The sequence below is a fragment of the Chelonia mydas genome, chromosome 12 (genome assembly GCF_015237465.2).
Source record: "Chelonia mydas isolate rCheMyd1 chromosome 12, rCheMyd1.pri.v2, whole genome shotgun sequence".
Taxonomy (NCBI): domain Eukaryota; kingdom Metazoa; phylum Chordata; order Testudines; family Cheloniidae; genus Chelonia; species Chelonia mydas.
This window is the reverse complement of record NC_051252.2, coordinates 9,452,160-9,479,607: the sequence shown is the minus strand read 5'-3', so window position 1 is coordinate 9,479,607 and position 27,448 is coordinate 9,452,160. Positions and strand designations below refer to the sequence as shown.

Below are 27,448 nucleotides of genomic sequence, written 5' to 3'. Positions count from 1 at the left end.
AGATCTAGAAAACAGACCTGTTAGGGAAGATTGAAAAAATTGGGTTAGTTTAATTTGGAAAAGATTAGACTAAGAGGGGACATAAATTTTCAAGTACATAAAAGGTTGTTACAAGGAGAAGGGAGAACAATTGTTCTTGTTAACCTCTGAGGATAGGAGAAGAAGTAATGGGCTTAAATTGCAGCAAGGAGGGTTTAGGTTGGACATTAACCACCCTGACAATTAGGAAGTTTTCCCTAAACACTGAAATAAATTGCCTAGGGAGGATGTGGAATCTCCATATTGGAGATTTTTAAGAACATGTTAGACAAACACCTGTCAGGGATGGTCTAGATAATACCTAGTTCTGCCATGAGTGCAGGGGACTGGACTAGATGACCTCTTGAGGTCCCTTCCAGTCCTGTGATTCTACGAAACCCCACGCTGGGCAACACCAGGTTCATGAGGTAGTGTGGGATCAGTTGGCCCTATCCTACCACACCTGTGAGAGATGTCAGCCTTGAAGGAGGAGCTTAAAAAGGGAAATAAACAGCACAATTGGTGGCAGACCAGAGAGAGAAAAGCAGCCCTCCAGTTTTTGGAGAGAGGGCTGTCTGAAGGCAAGAACTCCTTGGATGATCGATGCCTGATGGTCCCTTCCTGAAGGAAGGGAGGGCCTGATTCTGATCGACCTTTGATGGCATTATTTCTGCATATTAGCCTGTGAGCCTAGTTGTGGACACAGCTTAACAGAAGATCTCTTTAAAAAGAGGGTCTTAGCCCACCTGTGGGACAACTTATTTGTGTTAAGTTCTTTTAGTTAGTTGACAACCCTGGAAGGGGGGTGGACTGCCCAGGGCCCAGCCAGTGGGCTGAGTCTCTAATAGCTGGGCTGTTGTGGTGGAACACCCAAACATGGCAGAGTAGAGGCCTTGTGAGTGAAGGGGCTCTGCCCAGGGTCTAGGGGTACTCTGGGGAAGGAATCCAGTGGCAGATTGGTTCTGAATTCTCTCTATGTTTCCAGTGATAAATGGATTTTAAAATGTTAAGTATCTTTGGATAAGCTTGTCTTTGTTATGCATACCATAAAGCTTGCAAAATTGACCTGCAAATACACAAAAATAGGGAGCTCAGGTTGGGCCAGGAGTATTGTGAACAATCTTTCTCGCAATCTTTTTGTACTTCCAGAGCCACAATTTAAGAAACATTGGGGTGGGGGGAATAAGAGAACTTTTTTTTTTTTTTTTGTGGAACCTCCATAGTCTATTTTGAGTTCACATCAGGCTTTGAGTTGGAGTTTGGGAGTACTCTCTTTATTGCAACATATTTCCAGTACACTTCTAAAATGTATCCAATTCTGCAGTATCCTGTCAAACTGTACTTGTTCCTCAGCAAGAGGATTTGGGATTGATACTGAAGTTTTCAAGACTAGGCCTAGGGAGGAACAGCATGAGGAAAACTTTGGTGAGCCACGTGTGTGTGTGTGTGTGTTTTTGAAAAGATAATCTTGTTTTATTCCTAGAGATAGTAAACGTATATAATATACACACAATCTGCCTTCAGTCTTCCTGTTTTTTCTCAGTTACGCAACATAATGATAAATATGTCTTTAACCTTTGTGTTAGTTATAGTTTGATATTTTCAAAATTTGGTATTTGAGTAAAATTCTATTCCTTTTGTATGGTGGTTATACTAATGCTACCAATTGTGACATTGTATTAACCCAGGAACTTAAGTAGAATTTGAATCTGAATCTTTAAGCAAACAAACAAAATATTAGCTATAGGCTGTATAAAGAGTATGGCCCCAATCCTACACACACTTGTGCAGTTGCTTAACTTTATCTCTGTGAGCTGTTCCTTTGACATTTGCTAGACCGTTCATGCAAACAAAATAAAACATACAGTTAAGTGTTTGCAGGCTCTAGCCCTATGTAGTTGAATACTAGTACCACTGTGCTGACAAATGGATCTCTGAAGCAAGAGAGAAAAAAGACATCTTTAATGATAAAATGTCTGTCTTCTAGAAAATGAGCATTTTTTTATGTCAAATAACCATTTAAGTCTAGATTTTGGTTTTATTGCATTCAGTTTTCTCAGCTTCTTTGTTTTTCAAGGATCAACAGAGTAATTCATATTAAAGATATGTGCAAAATAACATTGAGTAACATGCAAGGAATTCCAATGATATACCAAACTGTGGGTCTGAGCCTTCTCCCATTAAAAGGAGTGGCAAAAATCCCATGGACTTCAGTTGGTGCAAGATTGGACCCAAAGTCTTGCTGCTTATTAAATCAATACAGGACTCACAACCATATGGGACCGTGAATCCCAGTCTTATGTAGAAATCCTTCATGCAAAAGCAGTTTATGTTGTACTCTTTAGGGCAGTGGTTTCCAAACTTTCTGAGCTGAGCTCCCCCTTTGGGCTACGATTTTTGGTTGCAACCTCCTCCTCGCCCCACAACTCAGACAAAAGTAGACCCATGCAAAAGTATGCTTGATAGCCGACGCATAAACCTACCAGAGACCTTAACACACTTTTAAATTCAATTACCTGCATCTGCTACTCTTGGGGGAAATCTGCAAACAATATTTTAAAAAATCTGCATATTTTATTTATCAAAACAACACAATATAATCACGCCAGTTTCAATTATTTTGGTAATTTATTTCAAAATACCTGTCAGCAAATAGGTCTGTAACAATACAGACAACAAAAAAAGATTGACAGATCCTTACTAGGCATATTAATACAGAAATTTTTAGTAATTTATTTAAATTACAATACAGAAACATATTTTTTGCATGCCTCAGAAGCAGTGCAAAGGCTTGGGAGAGTCAGGGGTAATGGAGGAGCTGAACAAGAGAGAAGTAATTGCTGGGAAGGAGCCTGGGAGTGAACCTCTGGAGGGTTGTTGGGTGTGGGTGGGAAAATCATGAAATGGGTTTTTTTGCAGGGAGGGATTATTAGGGAGTTGTGGAGCCTCCCCTATGCAGATCCTGACTGACCCCTAGCCTCTCCCATTCAGTCAGGTACATTTGCCCCTGTCCCCATGTGTTCCTGCACCCTTCACTCAGCCAGCTTCCCCCTGTCCCCATGTGGCCCTGCACCCGTCACTCAACTGCCCCATTTCCATGCAGCCCTAACCCCGACTCAGCCACTATGTGGCCCTGCACCTCCACTCACTGCTGGTGCCACAGCAACTCCTGGTGGGCGAAAGGGGCATAACTGCAGAGCCTCTTCAGCAGAACGTATTTTCTGCAGAGAAAAAAAAATCTGCAGGACACATTAATTCTGCACATGCACAGTGGTGCAGAATGTCCCCAGGAGTAACCTGTAAGTTTCAAATACACAGATACTTACCAGTGGTACAGCAAAGGTACCAGTGGTACAGGAGCAGGCTTCCCTTGGGGGAAGGCACATGTGAGGGTCTCTGGGGGTGGAGCCAGCACTGGGCATGGAGGCTGCCAGTAGTGGAAATCAGTGCGGCTGCAGCGGATGTGGACACTGACCCACAGGCTGGGTGACCCACTGAGGTGAGTCGGGATGGAGGTGGTGTTCCCTCCCCACCTTCTGTAGTGGGGGCTGGCCTGGGCCCTGCCATGCAGGCCTAGCACAAACTGCCTGGCATTGCTGTTTGCTCCCCCGAACATTCCTCCATGTGCCCTAGGGAGGCGCACTCCACAATTTTTAAATCCTTTGCTTTAGGGAATCAGAGAAAAGTCAGGGAAGTCATGACTTCAGTTGTTTCTTGGTGAAACCCAGTGAAGTCCAATTTTTTGTTTAAATAATATGCCTTTTAAAATGGCTCTGTGTGAAACAAGTTTCTAGAACTTATTCTTAGTTTTATGGCCCATATTGTGTATAGTGCTTTAGACAGTGATGACAGTAACTTTTGTAGGCAAAGAAAATTGTTTAGGGTAGTCTACAGTAAGTGTGATATTGCCAAACAAGTTAAAGAGCATCAAACACACATGATTTTGTTCTAGAGATTGAGATCATCCTTGAATGGCTAAAGTTATCACCAGACCAGGTTTCATTTTCAGTAGGTTACCTGTTTTTTTTTTTTAAATTACATCCCTATGGTTTTGAATGCCTCCATTGCCTTGTGATCATGTTATCAGTCACGGAATGCTACTCATGTTCTCTCTGGCCATAGGTCTGATCCTAAAACACTTCCTTGTTTGAGTGTTTGGAAGAGCTGGTCCTTTTTTTTTTTTTTTTTGGTCAGAATAGTTTTTGGTGATAATGGCTTTTTAGCCAACATGGAAAATTTCATAGCAAGTTTATTTTAATCCTAACTTCCCTTTTTTAATGAAAAATAGAAAACTATAAACTTTTTTGGGTTTTGAAATCTGAAAAGTTTGGTGGGTTCACTTTTGCTTTTAAAAAGGGGGCAGAGAATTTTTGTTTGGGGCTTAACCTAAACAATAAAGGGAAACATTTCAAACTAAATGAGATTTTTTTTTCAAAATTTTTCATGGAAAATAAATAGCTTTTTTTTCTAACCATCTGTAGTGCTCTGCTTGATATCGTCGTGTTCATATTCCAGGTTCATTCATTTATCTTCCCACGGGAAAGTCAGCAAAATGCTCAATATAGGCCATACGTGGAACTTAATCGTACCATAGGCTTTGAGCTGACTCTGCCCTGGAGTGAATTTCACACTCCATGCGGAGCCAGCCTGAAACAGCGTATCTCGGCTCCCTTCTCATCCTCCATCAGTCCAGCCTGATTCCTCTCACCCATTTTGTAGAGATAGGGCTGAAAAATGTCACACTTGCTGAGTCTCAAAACAATGAGGGCTGGATGTAATTTAGGAGGGGCACAGAAAATGAAACCAAGGTACTATCTTTTTGCGGTCTGCAGATGTAGTCAGACAGTCCCTAAAATTAAATTCAGACCTGGTCTCAGTTTTCCCATAAACTCTATCCTGAACCTCAAATGTTAATACTCATATTGCTTAGACAAAGTAACATTGCATCCGTAGGCCTGTTCTTCCTAATGTGGTGGTTGTCTGGTGTTTTCTTCTTCTTGATACCAAACACTTGGATTAATCTTAATCTGTCAGTCATTAGCAAATATTAGTAAGTCATCTTTGACATTTTGCTCTAACTGAAACTGTAGGCTTTGCCTGTTGGAAGTTATTAATTAAATAAAACTCCCTGCTGTGTGGAAGGGGGAAAAAGTATAGTTCAAAAGGGGAGATGAAAGTTGCCTTCTCTGTGTCTCATGCTGAAATGCAGGCATTTCTTCTGATCTCTGTCTCGGACCTTTCTCTCTTCAGACGGCATTAGATTCTTCAGATAACCTATTATTTCCAATTACAGTAAGTGCCCTTTGGGATAGTTTGATATCTGCGTAACTTACCCAGGTAACAGCTACCTTGAGAAGTGCAGGGCTTGAACTGAAGGAAACCATTTCATGCAGCTTTTTCCAAGCGAAAAAGATTTAATTTCTCCTTTTGCAGTAGCCGAGGCAGCATTCGATTCATGCTGGAGTGGTCCCGAGTGCTGCTCCGTCATTTTTTTTTGAGTAACCGGAATGGTGTTCTAGTACTTCTGAGAACTGTGAAGGAAGCCATCCTGTGTGACATCCCAGCATGGTGGTTTTTTTTTGTTAGGGCTCCAGCACTGAGCCTGGGTAACGTGAGTTTATAACAACATAAGTGTGTAGGGTGCCATAGAGTACAATGGGTTTTTCAGTCTTTCGTATTTATATGCCCCAATACCATACTACTGGAGTGCCTCTCAATCTGTAGTGTGTTTATCCTCAGAGCACCTCTGTGAGATAGGGCAGTGCTATTATCCCCATTGTACAGGTGGGGTAACTGAGGTGCAGAGAGGCTAAGGGACTTGCCCTAGGGTCACAGAAGACATCTGAGAGAGAGGTGAATATTGTGCTGCTGACTGCCTCATCTACGTGGAGTGCTGAAGATTCCACAGCGATATGCTCCCTGCAGGGTGTGGGTTGAATGTGCTAGTTCGGGGGTGGTGCCGCATCATCCATGCTCTGGGACAAAGCTGCTGCTGGGATTATAGTGCTTCTGACCTAGACACTTACGAGAATGGGAGAGCTACTTCCCGTTACCTCCAGATGCAGTGCAGAGAGAGGAGAGCGCATTCATTTAACTTTGCTACCACTCAGTAATACCGTCAGGAGATATCCCACTCAGGGACTGGGCATGGTGGTTTAGAGCTGTCTTGGGGACTAGGAGAGAAGTATTGAGTTGCTCCTGGTAGCGATTCTAGCCTAGCCAATGAAGCTAAGAGCTGGTACCTGAGGGAGAGTGCCCAGGGAGTGAAGATTCCATGTGTGCTTGTCCCTTTTTGGTATGTGGTTGGGAAGAAGAAAACAGGAACTCTTGTTGCCCGGGATATCGGGCAGGACTGCAGCTATTGAGGATGGATGGTGGAAGATTTTCCACAGAAAAAACCTTGTGTGAATGGCCTCTCATCTGGTGAAAAAATTGTCTGCTGGTTGCAGATTAGACACACAATTTGAAGTGGAAACATTTTCTTGAGGATTTTAGGGAAAGCAGGTAAAATTGGGCTCATAATGGGAAGACATGTCTGTCTTAGTTACAGAGGGACTACAACCTCTCTAAGGCTTTAGAAAGTCAGTCTGTCCTTGCTTTGCCCTATTGTGTATTTTAGGGCTTCTCTTTTTTGGGATTTATTAATTTAATTTTTCAGGGTTTATTTTTAGCAATTTTTGAGTTTTTATGTAGCTGTCAAAAATCAGGGTTTTCAAGGGCTTTCTTGTATATACTGTATTGAGTCGTGTGTATATATAATATACATTAATCACAGTAGTGCATACTGTAATGAGTAATCTCTTTGTAATATTCTCTTGTGCACTTTGACAAACAGCACTACATTAAAGTACACTAAGGAACCTTTAGTGCACACCGGCAGGCTTTACACAGACAATTAATATGCAGCACTAGTGTGCATTAGAATTCACACCCCTGTAGTCCACATTGCTGCTCCGGTAGACAAGCCCTTAGACATTTCTGGTGTTTTTGTTGGTGTTTATTGGATAAGCACAGATTTCTTTTTTTATAGGGGCACTTTATCAGCGTTTATCGCTTAAAACCTGAAATCAGAAGCCCTATGTATTTGCAATGGTCTGAGATCAGCATGTGATATTTCAGATTATACCATGTGTGTGCCTGGTTAGTGCAATAATAAGGAAGTTAAATATAGCATGTCAGGGAACTGAAAGTGGAGCCCAAACTGTAGCTTTTAAATGTCTTTTTGCTGGTCTGCACCCCTCCTCACCAGCACCCAGTATTTCAGCTAGCTAAGGAACATGAAAAACAAAATGGCAGTTGATCAATCGGCTAACCTAAGATACTCGTAGAAGCAGAGCAGGCATCGCTATATTTTGGTTTTTGCTACTTTTGGTTTACTGCAGGTCCTGTGGTCTCATAATTGATTGCAATAACTTACAGGATGCCGCAGGAGGGGAATAGCTATTAAAAACCTCCATGAGGACTCTGGAGTTGGCTGGCGTAAGAGCAGGGTCCATCAGTTCTGTGCATCTTGCTGGTTCTGCCTAGGTCTATAATTAACATTTTGCTAATTTCATTGAAATGCATGCTGGCTACAGGAGGCTGGTCTGTTGGAAGATTTTACCCTGCTTTTTATTCTGTTTTATTTCCAATTAAGTGGTACTCTCCATCCATTAAGCTTTCAAAGCAAGCGGCAGCTGTCAATAATATCGCTCTCTGCTCCTCTGGTGAAAAAACGAAAAGTGTATCAGGTACCCCTCCCTGCATGTTGGTATCTCAAGAGAAAATAAACTGCTTTCTTGTTAAAGTGCCAGGTACTGTAAAGCAGGCAAAATGCACTGTCAGGTGCATTATAGTAGGCACATCAAATATCTGCTGTGAGATCAGATAATTATTGAAACATCAAGGTAATGCTTCCATGACAAAGATATTTGTGTAGGATGCATCAGCAATGAAACAGTTAATAGCTAGGGATGAGGGCAGTTTGTGTTAGGGTTCATTGGCCATTTTATATTTCTTCTATATTATTCTTCTGACAACAGCAGGAAGGAAGAAGAGATCACTGCCTAGCGTTCCAAAGAGTATGTGGATGTAGCCACATACCCATGTTAACTTTTATGGGAGCTGTTTGGCTAACTATCCTGGAACCCATTGGGAAATATAGCTGTCTAGTGTCTAATTTCACTTTGAATTCCCTGCCTTTTACCATTTAGCCATTGGTTATATATACTTTATTTCCCTCCCTAATTCAATGCTCTCATCAGCACTCTATGTGAAAAATAAATTGGCCCCCAGCTAAATTTAACTGCCCTGTGGAAATTTCCAGTGTTTTCCTAATGTCCCTTCATATCATTGAAATATTTTTTTCTAACGTTATGTTGGAAGTGTTATTTTTCCACACGTTGTATACAGAGCCCAAAGTTTCCAATGTGAATACTGATAACAAATCCTTAGGAAAAGGCACAGAAAAACATTATTTGTAAATTTATTCCTTGAACAATTTTGAATAATAGGTAAATAGGTAAATAGGTAAATGAGGTAAATAGGTAAATCATAAGCTGGAAATGAGAAATAGGATAATGAATTGACTGAATTATTCACATATGTATTTAGCAGAGATGGCATTTCTAAGGGATGGCTAAAGGGGAAGGATAAGCGTATGAATATTTGGAGCAAGTAAATACCAAGGAAAGAGTGGAATCATGTTGCATACAAGGGGGTATAATTAGGTATATGGAGAAATTTCTGGTATTTATCACCACGGCACAATCTACTGAGCTGTGGAATAATCTCTCTTGAGACGTGTCACATCTCTTGGCACATTTTAAAACTAGACTGCCAAAAAAGTGGGACAATTCCCCACTAACAAGGAGGGTTGGATTTGACCAAATAGATCTTTTCAAGCTCTAACTTCCATAATCTACTCTCCACTCCACCCAGAATGGGCGATGCAGCCAATTGAATTCCACACCACAGCTATTTTCTATGGGAGAAATTCACTGCTTCAGAGAGAGCCAGGAGAAGGCCTGTGCATCACTTAAGTCCCATTTAAGCCTTGTGCAAAGAAAGTTTAAGATATAAACCTTATGCCTTATCTTATGGTCTCTTTGCTATAAGGCTTACGTAGGCTGTAGGTGGTGGTGTGTCGGCCTCGTGCTAGTCCTCTCAGAGGAATGAATTTCACCATAAGTGAACACAGCCCAGTTAGCACACTGCATGCAGTTTCAATAAACCACCATAAAATCCCTGCAGCTTTTCAACTTTTTAATTAATTTTGAACTGCTTGGGAAAAATGTAAATACTGCAGCAAAGTACTACCTAAATGAGGGGTAGTGAGGATGAAAGCAATATCCCACCGCCAGCCTTTATGTGTGCTCTATTTATAAAACATTTCCAGAGCCCGGAGCCATTATATGCTTATTCCAGCAGAGAGAACTGAGCTCGCAATCACTTGTCTTCAAGCAGCAGCTGAGCACCTACGCTTCTGAAATGAAACAATAAAAAGTTTCTTCCTGGTTCACTCGAACAAGGAAAAGATGCAGCAAGAATGAAGTGGAGTTCTGCAAGTCTACACCTTGGATTTGCTCTTGGGTAGCTGCACTGGTGTAGATAAACTGTACAATCCTACACAGGAGCTCCCATTATAATAATAATAAAGGATAGGGAGAGAAGGAAAGAGCAATTAATGTGCAGGTCTGATAGGGCCTGTTGTGCAGAGGATGGATCGCTTGATGATTACCTGTTCTGTTCATTCCCTCTGAAGCAGCTGGCATTGGCCACTGTCAGAAGACAGGATACTGGTCTAGATGGACCCCGTATGGCTGTTCTTATGGTATTTTGGATATAACACACTGTGACTCTCTAAGTGGGTAGGGGTGCAGGGCTCAGCACAGAAGCTTAGCAATGAAATTTTCACCAAGGAACCCAATCTTGCTCCTCACTAAAGTCCAAGACAGCTGCCGTCTACTTCAGTGGGAGCCTGACTTTAACATAAGGGTTAAGGTTGCACTGACGACCGCCTGGAGGATGGCTAGCCAAGTACCTTCAGAGAAAGTTCGGCATGTTCATATTATCCTAGTTGCTTAAGGCCAGTGGTTCCAAACAATGGTTCCAAAATCATGCTCTGTGGACCACTAATGCTCTGCACCCCTTGGTGGTTTATGGAGAACTGGTTAGTCATATACTGCTGGGTGGCTTCTTTCCTTCCAGATACGAAGTTGCATTACAGCTGTTTAAAAATACACACTTTCCTAATATTACTCTTCCACGCAAGCAACTGCAGTAGCTGCCACAAATGTTTGATGTAGGTGGTCCCTGCATATACAAACTGGAGGGGAGGTGGTCCATGCTATGGAAAAGCATGACATTTCTATTAAGATGTGATCCACGCTATTAAAAGGTTTTGGAGCTCCCCAGTCTTAGAGGATCATGAAGCAAAGCCTAGCTCTGTCTCAACTCAGCCAGCTACAAGCAAGATATCTTGTAACATGGAAGGAGGTAGCCTTGAGGACACCGTTAATATTTAAAATATATATGCATATTTATATGATTTATGTATATCTATAATGCCAAATCATTTTGAAACTGCACACTGACGTACTATTAACCAAATAAAACAAAGTTCACTGGAATTGACATCAAAACACAGTCTGGGTCAGTACACAAAGCAGCACAAACAATACACTTCTAATTAGAGATGACTCCCTGAGGTCTACTTTGAGAGGGTCTGGATCTGCACTTTGCTGCTTGGCTCTATCTCTAGTCTTAATTTTCTCCATTATTGTCCTTCCAATTTGTGTGTATTTTGTGTGTGTGCAGAGGGTGCTCAGAGGGAAGATAAAGTGGGCTATGGCACTTTGACACAAGGATTTATAAATATTATAAATAATACTCTTGGTCTGTGGATGTAAACGGCACAAAGCATGTCTTTTTACAAGATGAATTATAGGATTAGGCATATTTGTCTAGTTGAGCCATGCAGTTAGTTCAGCAGCTCTAGAAAGAGCCAAGTGGAATCAGCTGGCTGGTTTTGTGAGGGCTTTTGGTGAGGTGGTGGAGGTAGGTTGTATTCTGGGCTGTCCTACATAAGCAGGGGTTCAAATTTTTGGTCTGACATGGTAATGATGGTGTGATAAGTGAAGGGGGGAGGGTAGCTCCCTTTTATGGACACCCAGCCAGCCTGTTATCTATAAAGACTCTCTTGGTGGCTGTTCTCTGCTTGCTTTACCTGCAAAGGGCTAACAAAGTCCCCCCAGGTAAAGGAAAGGGAGTGGGCACCAGACCAAAAGAGACAATGGGAAGGCTAGAACTTTTTAAAATGGGGGAAAAAACTTCCCCTTTGTGTCTGTTGTTGGATTTTTGGTGTCCTAAGAGGTTTGTGCCTATGTTGTTTGTTTAGCTGGTGGCGATAGCTAATTTCCTTTGTTTTCTTTCTCAGCTCTTCCCCGGAAGGGAGGGTGTGAGTGAAAGGGCTTGAGGGTACCCTACAGCAAGGAATTCCCAAGTGCGCCTTCCTGGGTTCCAAAAAAAGGGGTTTTGCATTTGGGTGATGGCGATGTTTACCAAGCCAAGGTCAGAGAAAAGCTGCAACCTTGGGAGTTTAATACAAGCCTGGAGTGTCCAATATTAATTTTTAAAAATCCTTGCGGGCCCCCGCCTTCTGCACTCGAAGTGCCAGAGTGGGGAATCAGCCTTGACAGATGGAGACCAAGTAGAGGCGTTTCCAGCAGCTTGTGTGTGAGAGAGGTTCTAGCTTCATCGGCGGGGCCAAGCATCCAAAACAGGCCAAATGTGAGTGGCATTGTGATCCTGTGTGCCAGCTCACACCACCATTCATTCCAATTTGGTCCTGACATGAGTCAGGACCGGTGGGTTCCAATCCTTGTTGTGGAAGAGGAGTGGGGTCTAGTGATTGGAGCTGGGAGCCGGGACTCCTGGGTTCTAACCCTGGTTGTGGCAGGGGAGTGGGAGTGATTGGAGCTGGGAGCCAGGACTCCTGGGTTCTAACCCTGGTTGTGGCAGAGGAGTGGGGTCTAGTGATTGGAGCTGGGAGCCGGGACTCCTGGGTTCTAACTGAGTGGGGTTTAGCAGGAGCTGGGGGGCTGTGAGCAGAGGGCTGCAGCGTTTATTATTTAGCACAAAGCAGCTTCCCCCCCCCCTCCATGTGGCCCCTTGGATCCGCCCCTGGCTGCTCCCCTCCCGTGAGAGTGTGCAGGGTGGGGTTTGCAGCGGTGCGAGCGAGCAGCTGTCAGGGGTGATGCAGCCTGTGTGGGAGGGAATACCCCCGGCTCCAGCATGAGGACTGTGTGAAAGATGTGTGAGCAGGCAGCGCGCTATTGCAGGGAGAGCGTCCACAAGATCCTCCACAAACAGCAGCCGCAGATCAGGGGACTGGACGGGCTGCTCCGCTGGATAGTCACCAAGATGAGCGACAAGAGCATCCTCTCCGACAGGGAGCTCCTGCAGGAGGGGCCGGCAGCCGCCGGCCGGGGCTTCTTCCCCCCCGGGCAGCGGAAAGGCACCTCGGTGATCCTGGATGTGAGTCCGAAGCCCCTGCCCGCGGGGCTCGGGGAGCGCTGCGGGGACGGGGCTCGGGGCTCCCAGATGCTGCACGAGCGGCTCGTGCGACTCTCGCCCGGCCCCTGGACTGGTGCAAGGCGCTGCGAGTCGCACCCGCGCACCCTACCCCCCCCCCCTTTGCATGGCCCCGCTGCCTCCTCATGACCCCACTTCTCCCCTTCTCCGGCTCTGCCTCCGCCCGCGCCGGGGCTGCGCCCCCGAGCCGGCCGGGCAGGGAGCCCCCGGGCAGCGGCGGGGTTTTGCAGCCTAGGCAAAGAGCAGCTGGAGGCGGGGGGAGGCTCTTGCGGTGTCCCTGCACCCTAACACAGCGGCACGTCAGCTCGGGCGAGAGGGGCCCCCGGGCTGTGCCGCTTCCAGCGCCCGGGAGAGTTCGGGTTTCAAAGGCGCAAACTGCGGGGCGATCTGGGTCGGTCTTTCCTCGCAGGGGATCTGCCTCTCCCAGGGGAAGGCAGCGGGGGGTCCCTAGGAGCGGCCACGTGAGTGTTTTGGGCAGCCGGGGCCCGGGCTTCAGGGCAGCTTCTGGGAGCTCCCTTCCCTGCTGGCAGGTTCGTGCCAGGTGTTGCAGCTGAGCCATTGGGAGAAGCGGACCCCCCCCCCCCCCCGGGCACTGTGTCCATAAGAGCATTGGGTGCCCAAGCCAGGGCAGGCTGAGCTGAAAGAACCTCCTCATGCTCCTTTCTTTGGTAGCAGTGTCCCCCACCCCCCTTGTGTGCTGGTGGTTTTCCTCTGAAACGCACATGCTGCCGTCTTCTGAACTTGAAAAGTATCTGGCGTGTTTGTGTGGATCAATAGCGCCGGGAGAGATGGGAGCCAGAAAGGGCGATATCTATATGGACCGTCCATTTAGATGAATATTTTAAGGCAAACATCTGCTCCACGGTTTGAGAGTAGATTAAATGGGCTTGTTTGCACTTCAAAACCTGCTGTTTTCTAGATACATTTTATCCATGCGGTTGGCTAGGTTTCAGTCAGTGGAAAGCAAATGGCACTTTAATAACACTGAAACGTAAGACTAGTCACGGTGTTCCTAAACCTGGCTTGACGTGCTGATTTAGTGGTGTGATGCAATTCCACTTTGATTGTGGGAAATGAGATCTCTCTTAACGTACAAGTGAATGGTAGGTGTTCTGTGATGATTGCCCAATAGCTATTCACGCCCAATATGTATTGAGGTTAAATAAAAAATAAAACACAGTAAATATTATTTCTGGCACATTTCCTTAGGTGAAAGTGTAAAGCAGTGGCTCTCCACCAGGGTACCCGTACCCCTGGGGATACACAGAGGTCTTCCAGGGGGTACATCAACTCATCTAGATATTTGCCTAATTTTACAACAGGCTACATAAAAAGCACTAGCGAAGTCAGTACAAACTAAAATTTCATATAATGATTGGTTTATACTGCTGTATGTACTGTACATTGAAAGTACAATACTTCTATTCCAATTGATTTCTTTTATAATTATATGGTACCAATGAGAAATACTGAAAAATTGCTTGACAGTGTGTTGTGGCACATTTTTGTACGTTTGTCAGATTTTGGAAGCAAGTAGTTTTTAAGTGAGGTGAAACTTTATGATACACAAGACAAATCAGGTCCCTGAAAGGGGTACGGTCGTCTGGAAAGGCTGAGAGCCACTGCTGTAAAGTGGACATTTTTTGAATGTTAAGCCTCAAATGAGCTTGATCATTTGGCATTTAAGGCACATTAAACTGGATGTTTCAATCTAAATGAAATCAATATTTGAGACACTTAATTTGGAGTGTGAAAGAAAAGTGTGGGGCATATTAATGTAATTAAACCCTGTACGAGAGTAAGAGATACATGAAATGAGTTCATTCCAACCTTTGAGGTAGATTTCTTTTCTCAACTATGCAAGAAATTAGTTTAGCCTATTTTAAAATTCTTACAAAATTAACCAAAAGTTTAAAAAAAAAAAGTCCTAGAATAAAATAACTATTAATTCATTGATCTAGCAAGACTCCGGCATGTGAATTTCAGCCAAGAGATATAATTTCACTTGGTAACTAACTAAATAACTTGGGGGGAACATAGCCAGCCTGTACCATACATGAGAGAGACTGTGTGTGTCAGGCATGAATGCTGGATTGCTTTGTAAAACGAAGGTGATTAAACAGAATACCTTTTGCTGTGTTCTTTTCTTGAGATGCCAGGACATGCTCTCATTATGTGTGGCATGCCTGTTAAACATAATTAGGCTTGTCAAATTTTCTTCTCTGCTATTCTTATGATTACAGTAGTCTCCGTTTTTAATCATAAAAGTCTTGTGAGAAAACTTTGGTAATCTAACAATTTTTACGTCTGATGTTTATACATAATCCTATTTTGTTAGCTTGCACCTGTACAGATTTTGCAACTTTTCTTGATAGTATCTTCACCAAAAATATAGAACCCTCTGAAGAGCAGTGAAAAGAATCCCTAAGGACAGCTATGCAATAGCTTGCACTGAGCTGTCTTTAGGGCATGCAAGTGATTTGTAACTTTTATGTCAATATTGTTAAGGAATGTGTGTTTAATACTTTATATTATTTACAGTTGGCTGTTTTAGTAAATTCTTTGCATTTAGATGGAATTAAAAGAGAACAAAGTTGGGGGGGGGGGGGAGGGAAACAAACTCTAGCACTGGCAACTCCTGAAGAAAATATAGTGCAAACTGTTATAATTACATATTCGCTCAGACAGTGGCATCTAACAATTAAAAACATACACATCAGTTTTGCAGTCTTCCATCTTTAAGAAAACAAAACCAAAAAACTGTAGTTATCATAAAAAAATTAGCTACTGATGGCACTAGCTGGAGTTTCTTAATATCCCTAAGTCCAAACCAGCATTATTTCTTCTATACTAGTCCTTAGATTTCCTGACAAATCTTGTTGAATCATGCTGGATCTATGGTAGGCATTGGCACCTGCTAAAGACCCCAAAACTCATTTCATTTGTGATCTAAGCCCAATTCTGGGCTCAGACCGAAAGAGGTGATGGGTTTATGAATTAACTAGTTCTGCCAAATTGAGCTTTTTCAGATTGTCTTTGGCCCAACTAATACAATTAAATGTTGCTCCCAATCTAAATATTTTGGTGGGAAGAGACATGCTGTTGTTTAGAAATAATTGATGCATAATGGAGACATTGAAAGAGCCTAAGTAACTAATGTGTTTTTGTGGATCTGACTCTTGCTTTACCTACTGAAGGTTTAACCAAAGATGGTTGGAACCTGTGTTGCCAACATAGATGATACAGTTGTGCAAACAACAACAATATTTTGTCTTGGCCAGGTGCTCAATAGGTGGAAGATATTGTTATAGTGAAAAACAGCCATATTAATGTTAAGCTCCGTTCAACATGCCAGAATTTTTTTGAAAATAGGAAAAGGAGAGATTGATATGAGAAAATGTGAAGTATAAACTTGAAAATTATGTAACCACGGGGAAACGAAACAAACTATAATGCACATCACATTACTCTATATCTGAATCATTCCTTTGTTTTCCAATTAGATTGTTAAAGATCTTTTTTTTTTTTTTTTTGCATTATCTCTTATGGGTTGGAAGTAGAATTGGGTGAATGCTGCAAAAATAATTTGAGCATTTTGTGGTTCTTTAAAAGTTTGCTTTACCTTTATTATTTATAACTACAGCAAGAGCTTCAACTGAGATTGTGACTCTGCTGTCTTAGGCTCTTTATAAACACCTGCTGAGACAGTTGCCAAAGTGCTTACAATCTAGATAAGAGAGACAAAGGGTGGGAGAAAGGAAGTATTATCCCCATTTTACAGATCTGGAATTTAAGGCAGAATGAGAGACTTGCCCAAAAAGTCTGTGGCAGAGCTGGGAATGCAATTTAGGGCTCCAGATTCCTTTTCCAATGCCCTAATCACAAGACCATCCTTCCTCTCAACAGTTCATGGGCAGACATGCCAAACCTGTGGGAAAAAACGCAGAAATTGGGCTTGTTTTTGGCTTAATTGGCTTATGAGTTGCTTGTTGGATAGTTTTTGGCTTGTAGCTTGTGTGCTGCTTTTTTTTTTTTTTTTTTTTGGATTGGCTCCCAGCAAGCAGGGGTAAGGGGCAGCAAGCAGAGACTGGTGGGGTGGGGGGAGAGAGTCAGGGGTGCATAGTGGGCCCACCAAAATCCCAGACTGCACGCCGGGGGGATTTAGTCACGTAGAGTGTTGAGGTTCTTAGGGATTGGCTTGTTTTGGCATTGTTTTGAAATGGGATTATCTTGATTTTAGGCTTATTGTGAAAGTCGGGGTGCTTATTTACTGCGTGAAAGTTGCCAACTGTGTTACGTCGTTGCTTTCCATGAACTTTTACTCTCAAAAATATTTGCTAAAAGCAAATTTAGGATCACTCTCTCAAATTCTCATGGAAGAAACTTATTCTCTTTCCATGAGCATTAGCACCAGAAACCTGAATGAGTTCCATTAATCCATTCAGGGAATAAAATATACCATGTGATTTATTTGACTAGTCACAACTAAGCAGTTTGAATTCTGGAGAGAAAGCTGTAGAATAAATGATCTGTGAAAAATTTAATCAAATATATTTGAATACCAAATCCAAGCAAATCACAACCTGTTCACAGGCAGTTTAACACTCAGAAGAAGGTTAAATTTGTTTAAATTGTTGGTTATGAATTAGTCACTCAGCTCGAATGCCTGTTCTGAAACTTACAAACTATCTATGTTACTTATTTCCATTATCTTTATTCTTTCTCTTGCTCTAAATTTCCTTTGACTCATGCATCCCTAATACCTTTTCTTCAAGTTCAGAACAACTATCTAGGCATTTAAGAAAGAGGTACTGTACAGACAGCAGGATCAAAAATGCATGTGCAGAATACCTTCTGCACAGCATGGTGTTGGAATTTTAGATTTTCTTGCATGATTATTTGAATGAATCTACAAATTTAACTTTTTACTGTACACATTCACTGGACAATGACTCTAGAAAAGCCCCTGCCTAGAGTATGATAGATGATACAATACCAATTTGGAAGCTGATATGATTTGTTGGCCTTAGTGGAAGGTCCCTACATAGCTATCCTTGTTAACTGGTTTGTTACCCACTAAAGGCCTCTTTGCTGTGCCAGAGTGAGAGGAGTCCTGTAAAGACAATGGGGTAGATAGAGAAGGGGAGAGGTGGGGATTGGTAAGTAACAGACAATGGTCCTTTGGTGTGATTAATGAAAAACATTGATGAGTTCTTAAGAAAGTGCTCATCCACAACAGAATAGCGACTCTTGGTCGGACCTTGAGGGTCAAGGAAGGATAAAATGGAGAAGGTAGGATGGGTGAGATCTCATGATCTCCAGGGACACGAGAAACATCATTTAGGGATAGAAACTACTCTGAGTCTAAATTTTCCTTGCAGTATTTTTCTGTGTCTTGCACTGGTCTGCAAACAGGCTCATGTACATTCTTTTGGGTGAGTAAAATAGACGATAAATAATGTTTAAAAGTGCAGTTTAAGATTCTGGTGTTCCCAGTGTTAAAATATAACACGTAAAATTGCAGACTAGCTTTTCTGAACCCTATCAATAAATGAATGGAGAATATCTTTAAACACTGGGCACTTCCCAGCATAAATGGGGTTTTAAAATAGTGATTGATAGGTGCTAGGAAAGAGCATTGGTAGGTTATGCTATGCTGATTTCTTGCACCAAGATACATGGAAAGCATCATTCAGCATTTAAAGATAATTTGCTGCTATATCAGCAAAATCAGCCTAATGTGCTAGGATCAGACAGGGGTCTATATCTAAATAGTAGTCATCAGCATGGATCTCAATGCATTCCCACATCTTGAAACTCAACTACCTAACATTGCGCTCGTTTGCACACTGGTGCATTACAGCAGAATGCAGCATATCTGGAGGAGTTAACTTTGTGTAATGTGCCATATTTACAGCACACAATACTCTGTGATCTCTGAGCAGTCTGATTGGGGAGCACCCCTCGTTAACAGGCACCAATTTGCACACAGCTTTCCTGCCTTATGGATCAATTATTTATAGCATTTGACCATGTAGTTTATTAAACTGGTCTTTTTGATTCCCAGCTGGGGTGGTAACTAAATTAAGACTACACTGTGGTGTTCATACTGGCTATCAGTAGTTAATCCAGTACTGCTAGACCCAAGCATTCAAAATTCATGAATCAGGCCAACCAATCAATGAAACTTCCTTAAAGATCACGAGATTTTAAAAACAATATATGTTGAGTTATTTTGATTTGCCTTCTGGGTTATTTAGAGATGATGAGGACTAAAATGTTTTATCTGGAATTCTCATATAATCCGGCACTGGGGTGTGTTTTTAAAAAACCCAAAACCCCACAAACACCAAATATTGTGAGACTGTTAATAATACTGAAAGAGTGGTAACATCATTAAACTATAAAGACCAAGGGAAATAGTGCAAAGGAACTGTACCAAATCATGTATATACACATACAATGTAAAACAGGTTTCAGAGTAACAGCCGTGTTAGTCTCGTAAATTGCAAGAAACCCTGGGGATGAGAGCAGTAGACGTATCTAGAGAGAACCATTTATAATTCCGTGTGGTCAGATCGCAGACACCTATTTGCAGACCATTGCTGTCAATCACTTCCTGCTGCCCTGCTTTTTAATTAAAAGCATAACAGTAGTGGCTGAAATTAACACTGAAACAAAGCTATCTTTGAATAATTCATATTAATAGCATAGCTTCATTCATAGATAACAGCAACAAAAGGCGATAATCAAGATTAAACTGTAGGCAGGTGAGTCCCATTGGTTGAAATACACAGGGTCAGATTTTGTTAGGCACCCATCTCCTATCTGGCATCCCATTACATGTCCATTTTTCGAAAGTGCTCAGCCGGGTTTCAGAAAAGCTCAGCATCCAAAATACTGAGCCCTTTCGAGAATCTGGCCCAGGAGGCGCATTGACTAGTGGAATACGTTCCTCTCCTTTCTCTAACACTTCTGATTAGGAGTTGTTGCTCTTCATTCTCCATCCATATTTCCCAGCTCTTTACTAATCTGCCCTGTGGCCAAATTCTACCCTAGATGACACCTCCACGACTCCTTTTATTGATTTAAATGAGGCTGTGTGGATGTAACTTTGGGAAGAATTTGGCTTGGGTCTGGCAGTGCCTTCCCAAATCTAGAACAAAGAACCAACATGTTTAGTAATTCTCTCTCCCTTAGTCTCTATTCTACCTCTAACTAGTAAAACAATCACATTTCCAGTATTTTCTTCTTACTTCCCTTTTGCCTTACTCCGTTCCCCTCTCCTATTTTTAATGTATTCATTCTTTCTCTCCTCCTCTCCCTTTTGCCTGGGTACCTCTGCTCATTTCTCTCTGAGGATGGAAGACTGGAAATGACCCTTCTCCCTCAATCTCCACTTCTAAAATCTAAAAGCTTTCCAGTATCTCAGAACGCCCTGACCTCTAGCGTGTTAATATGACTCCAGTGGGGAGCAGAGGTTTGCTAAAGACTGGGCACAATATACATATTTAAGTATTGCTCAACTGCAGGGCCAGTCATGTGCCCTGTAGAAATGACTTGCTGATCTCTGGCTAGTTCCTGGTTTACATCTTCCTGCATCACATTTGTCTTGGCTTTCTGGTTAGCTTTCTCGGCAGAGGCCAAGAACTAAAGGGACCTAGAGATCCCACAAGGTCAGAGTAGAAGTTCCAGGCTGGAACGCTGTACTGTATGTATATTGGGATGTGGGGAGGAGAGAGAGCTTGCACTGCTGTCTGTACTGCATCTGTTCTGTGCAGTAATAAAAGGCCATCAGACCTAGTACTATAATATTAAAGTAGAAATAAGAGTGCTCCACTGAACAATACAGAGGTTTGACTCCTCTGTATCCTGTCTGAAATTCAGTAAGGCTTCCAAAGCATGATCTAGCCACATGTGGTGACAGCTCCCTTTGAAAATCAATAGGAAGGGTGAAGTAGAAATGATCCCTTTCTCCAGCATATCACCAGCTTTGGTAAAATATTGCCATGGCAAGCTAACATTTTACACTGGCAAGTCAGTGAAGTTTGGAGCCGAAGTAGAGATGCTGTTAAATCATAGATATCTATGGGAATATTACATCCAACAAATCTTTGTGTAGAAGTGGCTTCTTGAAACCTGCACTCCTGTCCAGCTGTTATGAAATTGTGCCTTTTGAAGTGTTACTTAGATCCTTGCTGAAGGCATAGGTTGCCTCCCTTCCTCCTACACATCCTCCTCTCCTAAGAAAGAAAGAAAAGAGGAGGATAGCATCCTGTGTAATCCAGCTTTTAACATCCCTTTGGCAGATGCTCGTTCCTTTGATTTAGCTTTGCCATGTTAGCACCATATCTCTCTCCACTAATAGCACTTCTTGATACTTATCCTGTAAGATGCACACCCACTCAATACTTCAACAAGTATGAAGGAGACAGGGTTCATAGGTACTTACATTGCTAAGAAGACAACCAGAACTGATTGCAGTGGCAGCAAGAAAGATCTTTTAAAGACCACAGTGGGTAGAAAGTGTCTGTAACTGTATTCATGTAGAAAAACAAATGAGTGAATGCAAAAGAGTATACGAATTTCTTTAAGAAGCAGGCAATTGATTGAAGAGACTAGAGGCCAGATTCCTAACCCTACTAAACCCCTTTGTGCTACTCTGGCTTAATTGGCTTTCTGAAGGTACCCCTGGCATGGGGCTCATAGCGGCATGGCTGTCCTTGGCTGCCAGAAGCCATCAACATCCAGATGGGACTTAGAGCAGCCCTGAGCCTGCCTTCAGTTGCACCAAAGGCCAAACTTGCCTTTAGCTGGCTCCAAATCATGGTGTACCATCCACCTTTTTATGTCTGCGCTGAGTCCAGGAGTGATCACATACATGTGACGATCTCATCATCTATCTCTGAAATGTAGCTACTGCCCACCTCTTGTAGCCTTAAAATTCCACCTTTCCTTCAAAGGATGTCCTGCCTTAGTGCATGAATTCCATTGATTAACAGTGAGTTCCTGTAGAAAACACACTTCCATCCTGAAGGAAAGGTGTCTATTTTATGGTCCAGGATTGTCTAATAACCAGGTGAAACTGCGAGGGGAATATAAGTAAGCAGGGGATAAATACTGAAATAAGAACTTGGCCAGGACACCTTGGTTTGCAAGCGTGGAAGAAAATGAGCTCCACTTTCAGGTTGGAAGCAACAAAATTAGAGACAGCTTTATTTGAGCAATTGCAAGGGAAGAATACAGCTGGCAGAGAGCATCTCTGCCTCAGTTTCTCCAAAGTACAAGCCAAATTACACAAGCATTTATACCTCTTTGTGACGTGCATTAATTAAAAAATCTGCATTTTATTTAGGCTATTTACTATTTATTTCAGTATTTTCTTACTTTGTTTTTTTAAAACATCATTAAATTAAGGCTAGATCACACTAACTATTCTGCTGTTTCCCACTGGCTTCTACCGTGAGCCCTGCTTCTACAGGGTCTTGCAATATTAGGCTAAAACTTAGCTCAACATTTGCTCTGTCTCTAAAACTTAAATGGCTGCACTTAATCCCTCTCTTTCTTTCCCTGCTTCCACGCAAGCCACAGCCTTGTGAAAAGCAGGATTTTCAATAGGATAAGATCTGCAATGACTTAGGGTCTGTCTGCACTGCAGCTGGAAGCGTGCTTCCCCGCGCAAGTAGACAGATGTGCTACCTCTTTAGCAGTGTAGTCAGGGGTGGTGGCTGAGGCTAGCAGCCTGAATACAGACCTAGGGAGTCCTCTGTGCTCAGGTTGCTAGCCTGACGTGCCACCCGTGCTACCCCTGGCTGCACTGATATTTTTAGTGCCCTAGCTCTGCTTGAGCTAGTGTCTGTCTACTCGCATGGGGAAGCACGCGCCCAGCTGCAGTGTAGATGTTCCCTTAGTAGTTTGATCTGAAAAACAGCATCTCCCCAGACCAGAGCCCCTATTGCCAGGTGGGACAATACTTCAGCACTCCGAGGAAAACGTGCTATGTACAGAATCACCACCTCTCTCTCTTCAGTGAGGGTTGATGTTGGCCACCCATCTGAGCACTGACCATGTCCACCCGTGCTTAACTCGCGAGAGCTGATGTTGGTGGCATAGCCCAAAGCGGTGTGGCTGCAGGTACTTAGATTGTGTTATTGTTTTGTATGAATAATGGAAGGAGCATCATCCCTCCCTGCAGTCATGAGACAGGCATTTACTAACGGTGGTCACGGTTGGGGAGCGAAGGGAAGATTTACTTCGACACACCTGATGTAAGAACAGAAACCTCATGGTGCCAGTCTCCATGGATCTGATGGGGAGTCAGGACTCATTTTGTAGGAGAGCCTGGGAAAGGCCTTGTCAGTATCATGTGTATAGAGGAATTTAGGAATACAGACAACTATTGATCAGACTTTTTTATATAACGGAACATTTTTATTTTCCTTTGCTCTCTTCCCTAGAGTCTCCTCCTTCAGCAGGCTTTGTCACACCTTGCTTATCCTTCTATTGGCAGCACCGGAAGTGAAAACTGCTGTTGAATCTTGGTTTGGTTTTTGTTTTTTTTAAACCCCATCATATTAACCTGCTGCAGGAATAATAATAAACCCTACATGAAGTATAACAATTCTTTGACTTAAGGAAGTGATTGTGGGAAATGAGTGAAATTGCCAAGAAAACCACAATTAAGCAGCCTCCAGAGTTGCAGATTTGCATCCGAGAGCTTTGAGGACATCCTAGGAAGCGTTGAGCATTTAGATTATAAAACCCAGATTTTTCAAGGTTTTTAGTATTGTAGCTGTTTTAAACTGCTTGGGGGCAAATTAAATGAGTGTTTTCAAAAAAAGCTGTCATCCCAAATATTATTTTAAGCAGCAGCTTCACCCATGTTAACAACAACAAAAACCCCATTTCGTTTCTGTTTCACCTGCGATTTTTTTGTCAGTCTTTACTTCAAAGGCTAATTTTATTACAAAATAGCTTTTGTTCTCAGTTAATTGCTAAAATGGACTAGTGCCCCATTAGTATGTGGAAACAATTAGCTGGCCGTGTTTATTTCTTGTGTTACTCCCCTGAAGTCAGTGGGTTTACATAATGGATTAACTTGGCCGACATTTTGAAAAAGGTGTGTGTCTAATACATTTAGAAACGTGGATGAGAAGCGTGCACTGGAGGTGGTAAGGACAGTATTTTTGGTTCAGGGATAATCCGCTGTTTACTTCTCGAAAATGGTAGGTGAGCCTGACAATCAGAGAATCAGAGGTGATGGGATGGAAAGGACATTCCTAGTCATCTGGGTCCATGCCTAAGTAGTAGTGCAAGATTGTGTGCTGTGCAGAACTCCCAGTGGTCAAATGTCTCCTCAGTCAGTGAGGTGAAGCTAATGTGGGTTGTGTGTCTGGTATTAAGGGCAGAATTTATTCATTAATATTTAATCTCCTCTAGTCTTTGTGACCTCCAATGCAGTTGTCTTGACAAAGTCTAGGTGACTTCACTGCCAAATTAAAATGGCACAAACAATGTCGCTGCACATCCAGAAAGATCACACGTTGGGGTAGATGCAGTTCTGCATTTTGCAGGAACTAACACTGAGGGAAAGGAGCCAGATTTTTCCCGCTTCGTAATATTTCTGGTTGGGTTAGAGTTCAAAATGCTGCTCGGGCTGACGCTCAGACTTTTGGTACTGTGGGAGCTTTGTGTAAAGGGGTTAGAGCTGAGTCTTCTGATCTGTGTCTTCCAGCCTATGACTAGCAAGGGCAGCAGGGCTCAAATACCATCTATAAAAAGCTGCTCAGAGTTCCTCCTTGCATTTTGTGTTTCAGCCCTGCAGTTCTGCATTGAGTCGAATGAAGCACTCAGTCCAGCCATACTCCTTGTCTCTTCCCAGGGCTGAATTAAGGCAATCTGGGGCCCTATGCACATCATGACACAGGCCCTCTTTTGGCTCCACTTCTGCCTCCTTGCCCTGGCCCATGTTTTTGGTGGTGGGGTCCTCCTCCCATCCCAGACAGACTGGGACAATTGCATATGGGCCCCTTCTCTCCTGAGGCTTGGCAGCAGGGCTCCTCTTCCTTTGGGAGCCTGTAGCCTTAATCCACCCCGATCCTTCTTTTTTGTAGCCATTTCCCTTCAGTCCTGTTCTCCATCCTGATTGTGTGTCTTCCTAACATTCTAGCTTGGGCCACTTTAACAGCTAATCCAATTCCACCTTTGGTGACTACTGCAATCAGTGCTGATATAGTGAAGAATTTGCTTGTAATGATATAAGAATTGGAATTGCTGTGTTATGAATCTGTTCTGTACTATCAATATTTTCTGCAGTGTAGGATTTATGTTTAGTTTATAAAAATGAATGCATTTTCTAAAACCTTAACTCTATTTTGAATATAATTCCACAGAAAAGCTATAATGAGAATGAATAAATTAAATTAATGTCTATAACTAGTAAAGTTGTAATGTATATTAAATTTAAAACCCTAAATCATACAGCAAATAGGTATGTTACCCATAACTGAGGGTGAAATACATCCTGGTTTGGAGGGCCAGGGCAATACCCTTTCCACCACTTAAGCTCTGCAGTGGGGCTGCTGATGGAGCAGCTAAGTGAAGCTCTTCCCTCTGTGGGCACCTAGCATGCTTGCTGTTTTGCATCCCCATAGGTTAGCACGGAGAGGGTTAATGGTGGATTTGTGTTTACCAGTAGCACTAATTTACTAGCCTTCACTCCAGTCTGCCGCCCAGGCTGTGCTGGGGCCAAGGGTCCGAATTGCCTCTGTCCCTTATTATACAGTTACTTGAGTGTGAGGTGATCCCTCTGAGATGCTGGGGAAGGACGTGATGCTGGGGAAAAGAGGCCTGCCGGCTTCTACTTCTGGCTGTAATCCAGCCTTGCTATGTGGCTGTGGGTAACTCATCCGACTTCTGAGCCTCAGCTGAGCATGAAAACCTGGGACCAGAAACTAAGGTCCTGGTTCTGAAACTGGATCTGTACATGGGAGCCTCTTTGCAGCCAGTTGGGGTTCCAGGCAGGCCAGTTGGGGTGGATACCATTGCAGTATTTGGGCTATACCTCCTTTGTGCAGGAGTTGGAAGGCTTGCTTAGTTAATGTTTGTAAAGCTCTTTGAAACCCTTGGACTGTCAGTTGCACCAAATTCCATTCATGTGTGACTGAGTGTAACTTAGCGTTGTAAGTACAAAAGTGTTAGTTAAACCTGCAGGATGGGATTTGCACAGGGATTTTGGACATCCGTTTCTTGTTGAAATCCATGAGGGCTGGGTGTCCAAGTGTTCTAGCGAGGTTTGAAAATTTCAGCCCTGATAGTCAATAGATGCAAGGTGATGGGTTCAAATTTCCCTCCATCATCCTGCTGTCTCAATATATCCCTTTCAAAAGATGCCATATCTCTAACTCTGCCATCCTCTCCAAAATTCACAGCATGGTAACTAAAATAAGAGAATATAGTAGAGTTCCTTAAGAGTTTTTGAAGCCGTCCTTTTCCTGCAGCAGAGAGTATTTCACAGGCCTTTATGTAAGCAGGATTCTTGGCAGCACAGCTGAGTAATCATTGTGTTACTTGTGCCTTCATCAGGATCTTGGTGTGCATTCCAGATGTTCATACGTTGACTTGCTTGCTGTCTCTGTTTACCAAGCATTTTATCTTTAATTACAGTCTCTCTTGGAATTCCGGTTGGTTTCTATTTTTGTGTGGGTCCAATTAAATTGATATAGTAAGTCTTGCTTGCCAGTAATGATGGTGGCACAGCTTGATGCTGCTGAATAAATACATTCTAGTTGTAGTAGTGTCTTCCCCAGGTTCACCTGATTCTGATGAGAAGTAAGTTACCAACGTGGTGTGCTGGCCCACCAGCAAAAACTCCACATAGAAGAAACGCTTGCAGGTTTAGGGACTGAGAAGTTCCTTGGTCTGGTGTGTTACTCCCAACTTTATTAATGGCTTTGACTGTTGATTCTTGATATCTGTTTAGTGAAAGGAGGCCCTCAGTGTTTGTATGTTTTTTCCATTGGCCCTAATAGGAATCTCGCACATTGACCAAGGAGGAATTAGAGCTTTTTAATGAATGAACAGTCTCTGCTCCGGTGACAAATTGCAAAACAAAAAGGAGGAAAGTTAATACATGCCCATGATCTGGGATCCTAGAAGTTCTGGTGCTTGCCAACTTCTAGCAGGGCTATCCAACTTTGCCAGTGTATATGATAGTGCATCATTTTTTCTAAAATTTTGCCACATGAGTGGCTCCTTAAGATACGATCCATAACTCAGCATCCCCCCCCCCCCCCATTTTTTTAAGTTAACTCCTTCTGCTCCTTTTGAGTAGCTTCCCTGTTGTTTGACTGAGCTAGGACACATTTTGTGCTTCATCTGTTCTTGGCCATATTACTACTATATGATAAGGTCTGGTCTTCTATGATGGGATTTTTCCCCTAGATTATACTCTCAGTAATGCATTTCTCAGGGTAGTAAATTGGAGGAAAATCTTTTCTTGTTAGGATTTCAGTGAGATGAGAACTGAGCTCCCAAGCAGCTCTTCACTTGTCCCAAAACATTGTTAAAAAGCTACATTTCTTACTGCCGATGATTTTCCCCCTCCGACCATCACACTTTGAGAGCAGAAGGTCTCCGCAAACACTTTAAATAGCTTTTATTGCTTCTGCATTCATATAGTGCCTTTGATTCAAAGCACCAGAGAACAATAATAGAAGGATGCAGCAAGGAAACAAAAAATTTGCAGTAATCAGCATTTAAAACAAAAAGATAACATCTGCTGATCCTGTGCGAGAGTAAGAAGAAAAGAGGAAAGGAAATACATTGCATACAGGTTTCAGAGTAACAGCCGTGTTAG

At 42.7% G+C, this 27,448-nt stretch overlaps 1 protein-coding gene across 10 annotated transcripts in view; it reads left to right on the top strand.

The window, feature by feature from the left end:
- NECAB2 (N-terminal EF-hand calcium binding protein 2) overlaps nucleotides 1-27,448 on the top strand; it is a 378,861-nt gene that overhangs the window by 45,662 nt on the left and 305,751 nt on the right. Inside the window, exon 1 of one of the 10 annotated variants that reach the window (XM_037877469.2) lies at nucleotides 1,426-1,443. The exons of 5 other annotated variants lie outside the window; for them this stretch is intronic. Coding sequence is in view for 3 of the 5 variants with exons in the window: in XM_037877463.2 (XP_037733391.1) it covers nucleotides 12,310-12,534 (225 nt within the window). In the remaining 2 variants the exon portion in view is untranslated. Of the gene's footprint in view, nucleotides 1-1,425; nucleotides 1,444-12,018; nucleotides 12,535-27,448 lie in introns of those variants that run through there. 4 more of the 10 variants (XM_037877463.2, XM_037877464.2, XM_043526525.1 and 1 more) reach the window with 4 other exon arrangements.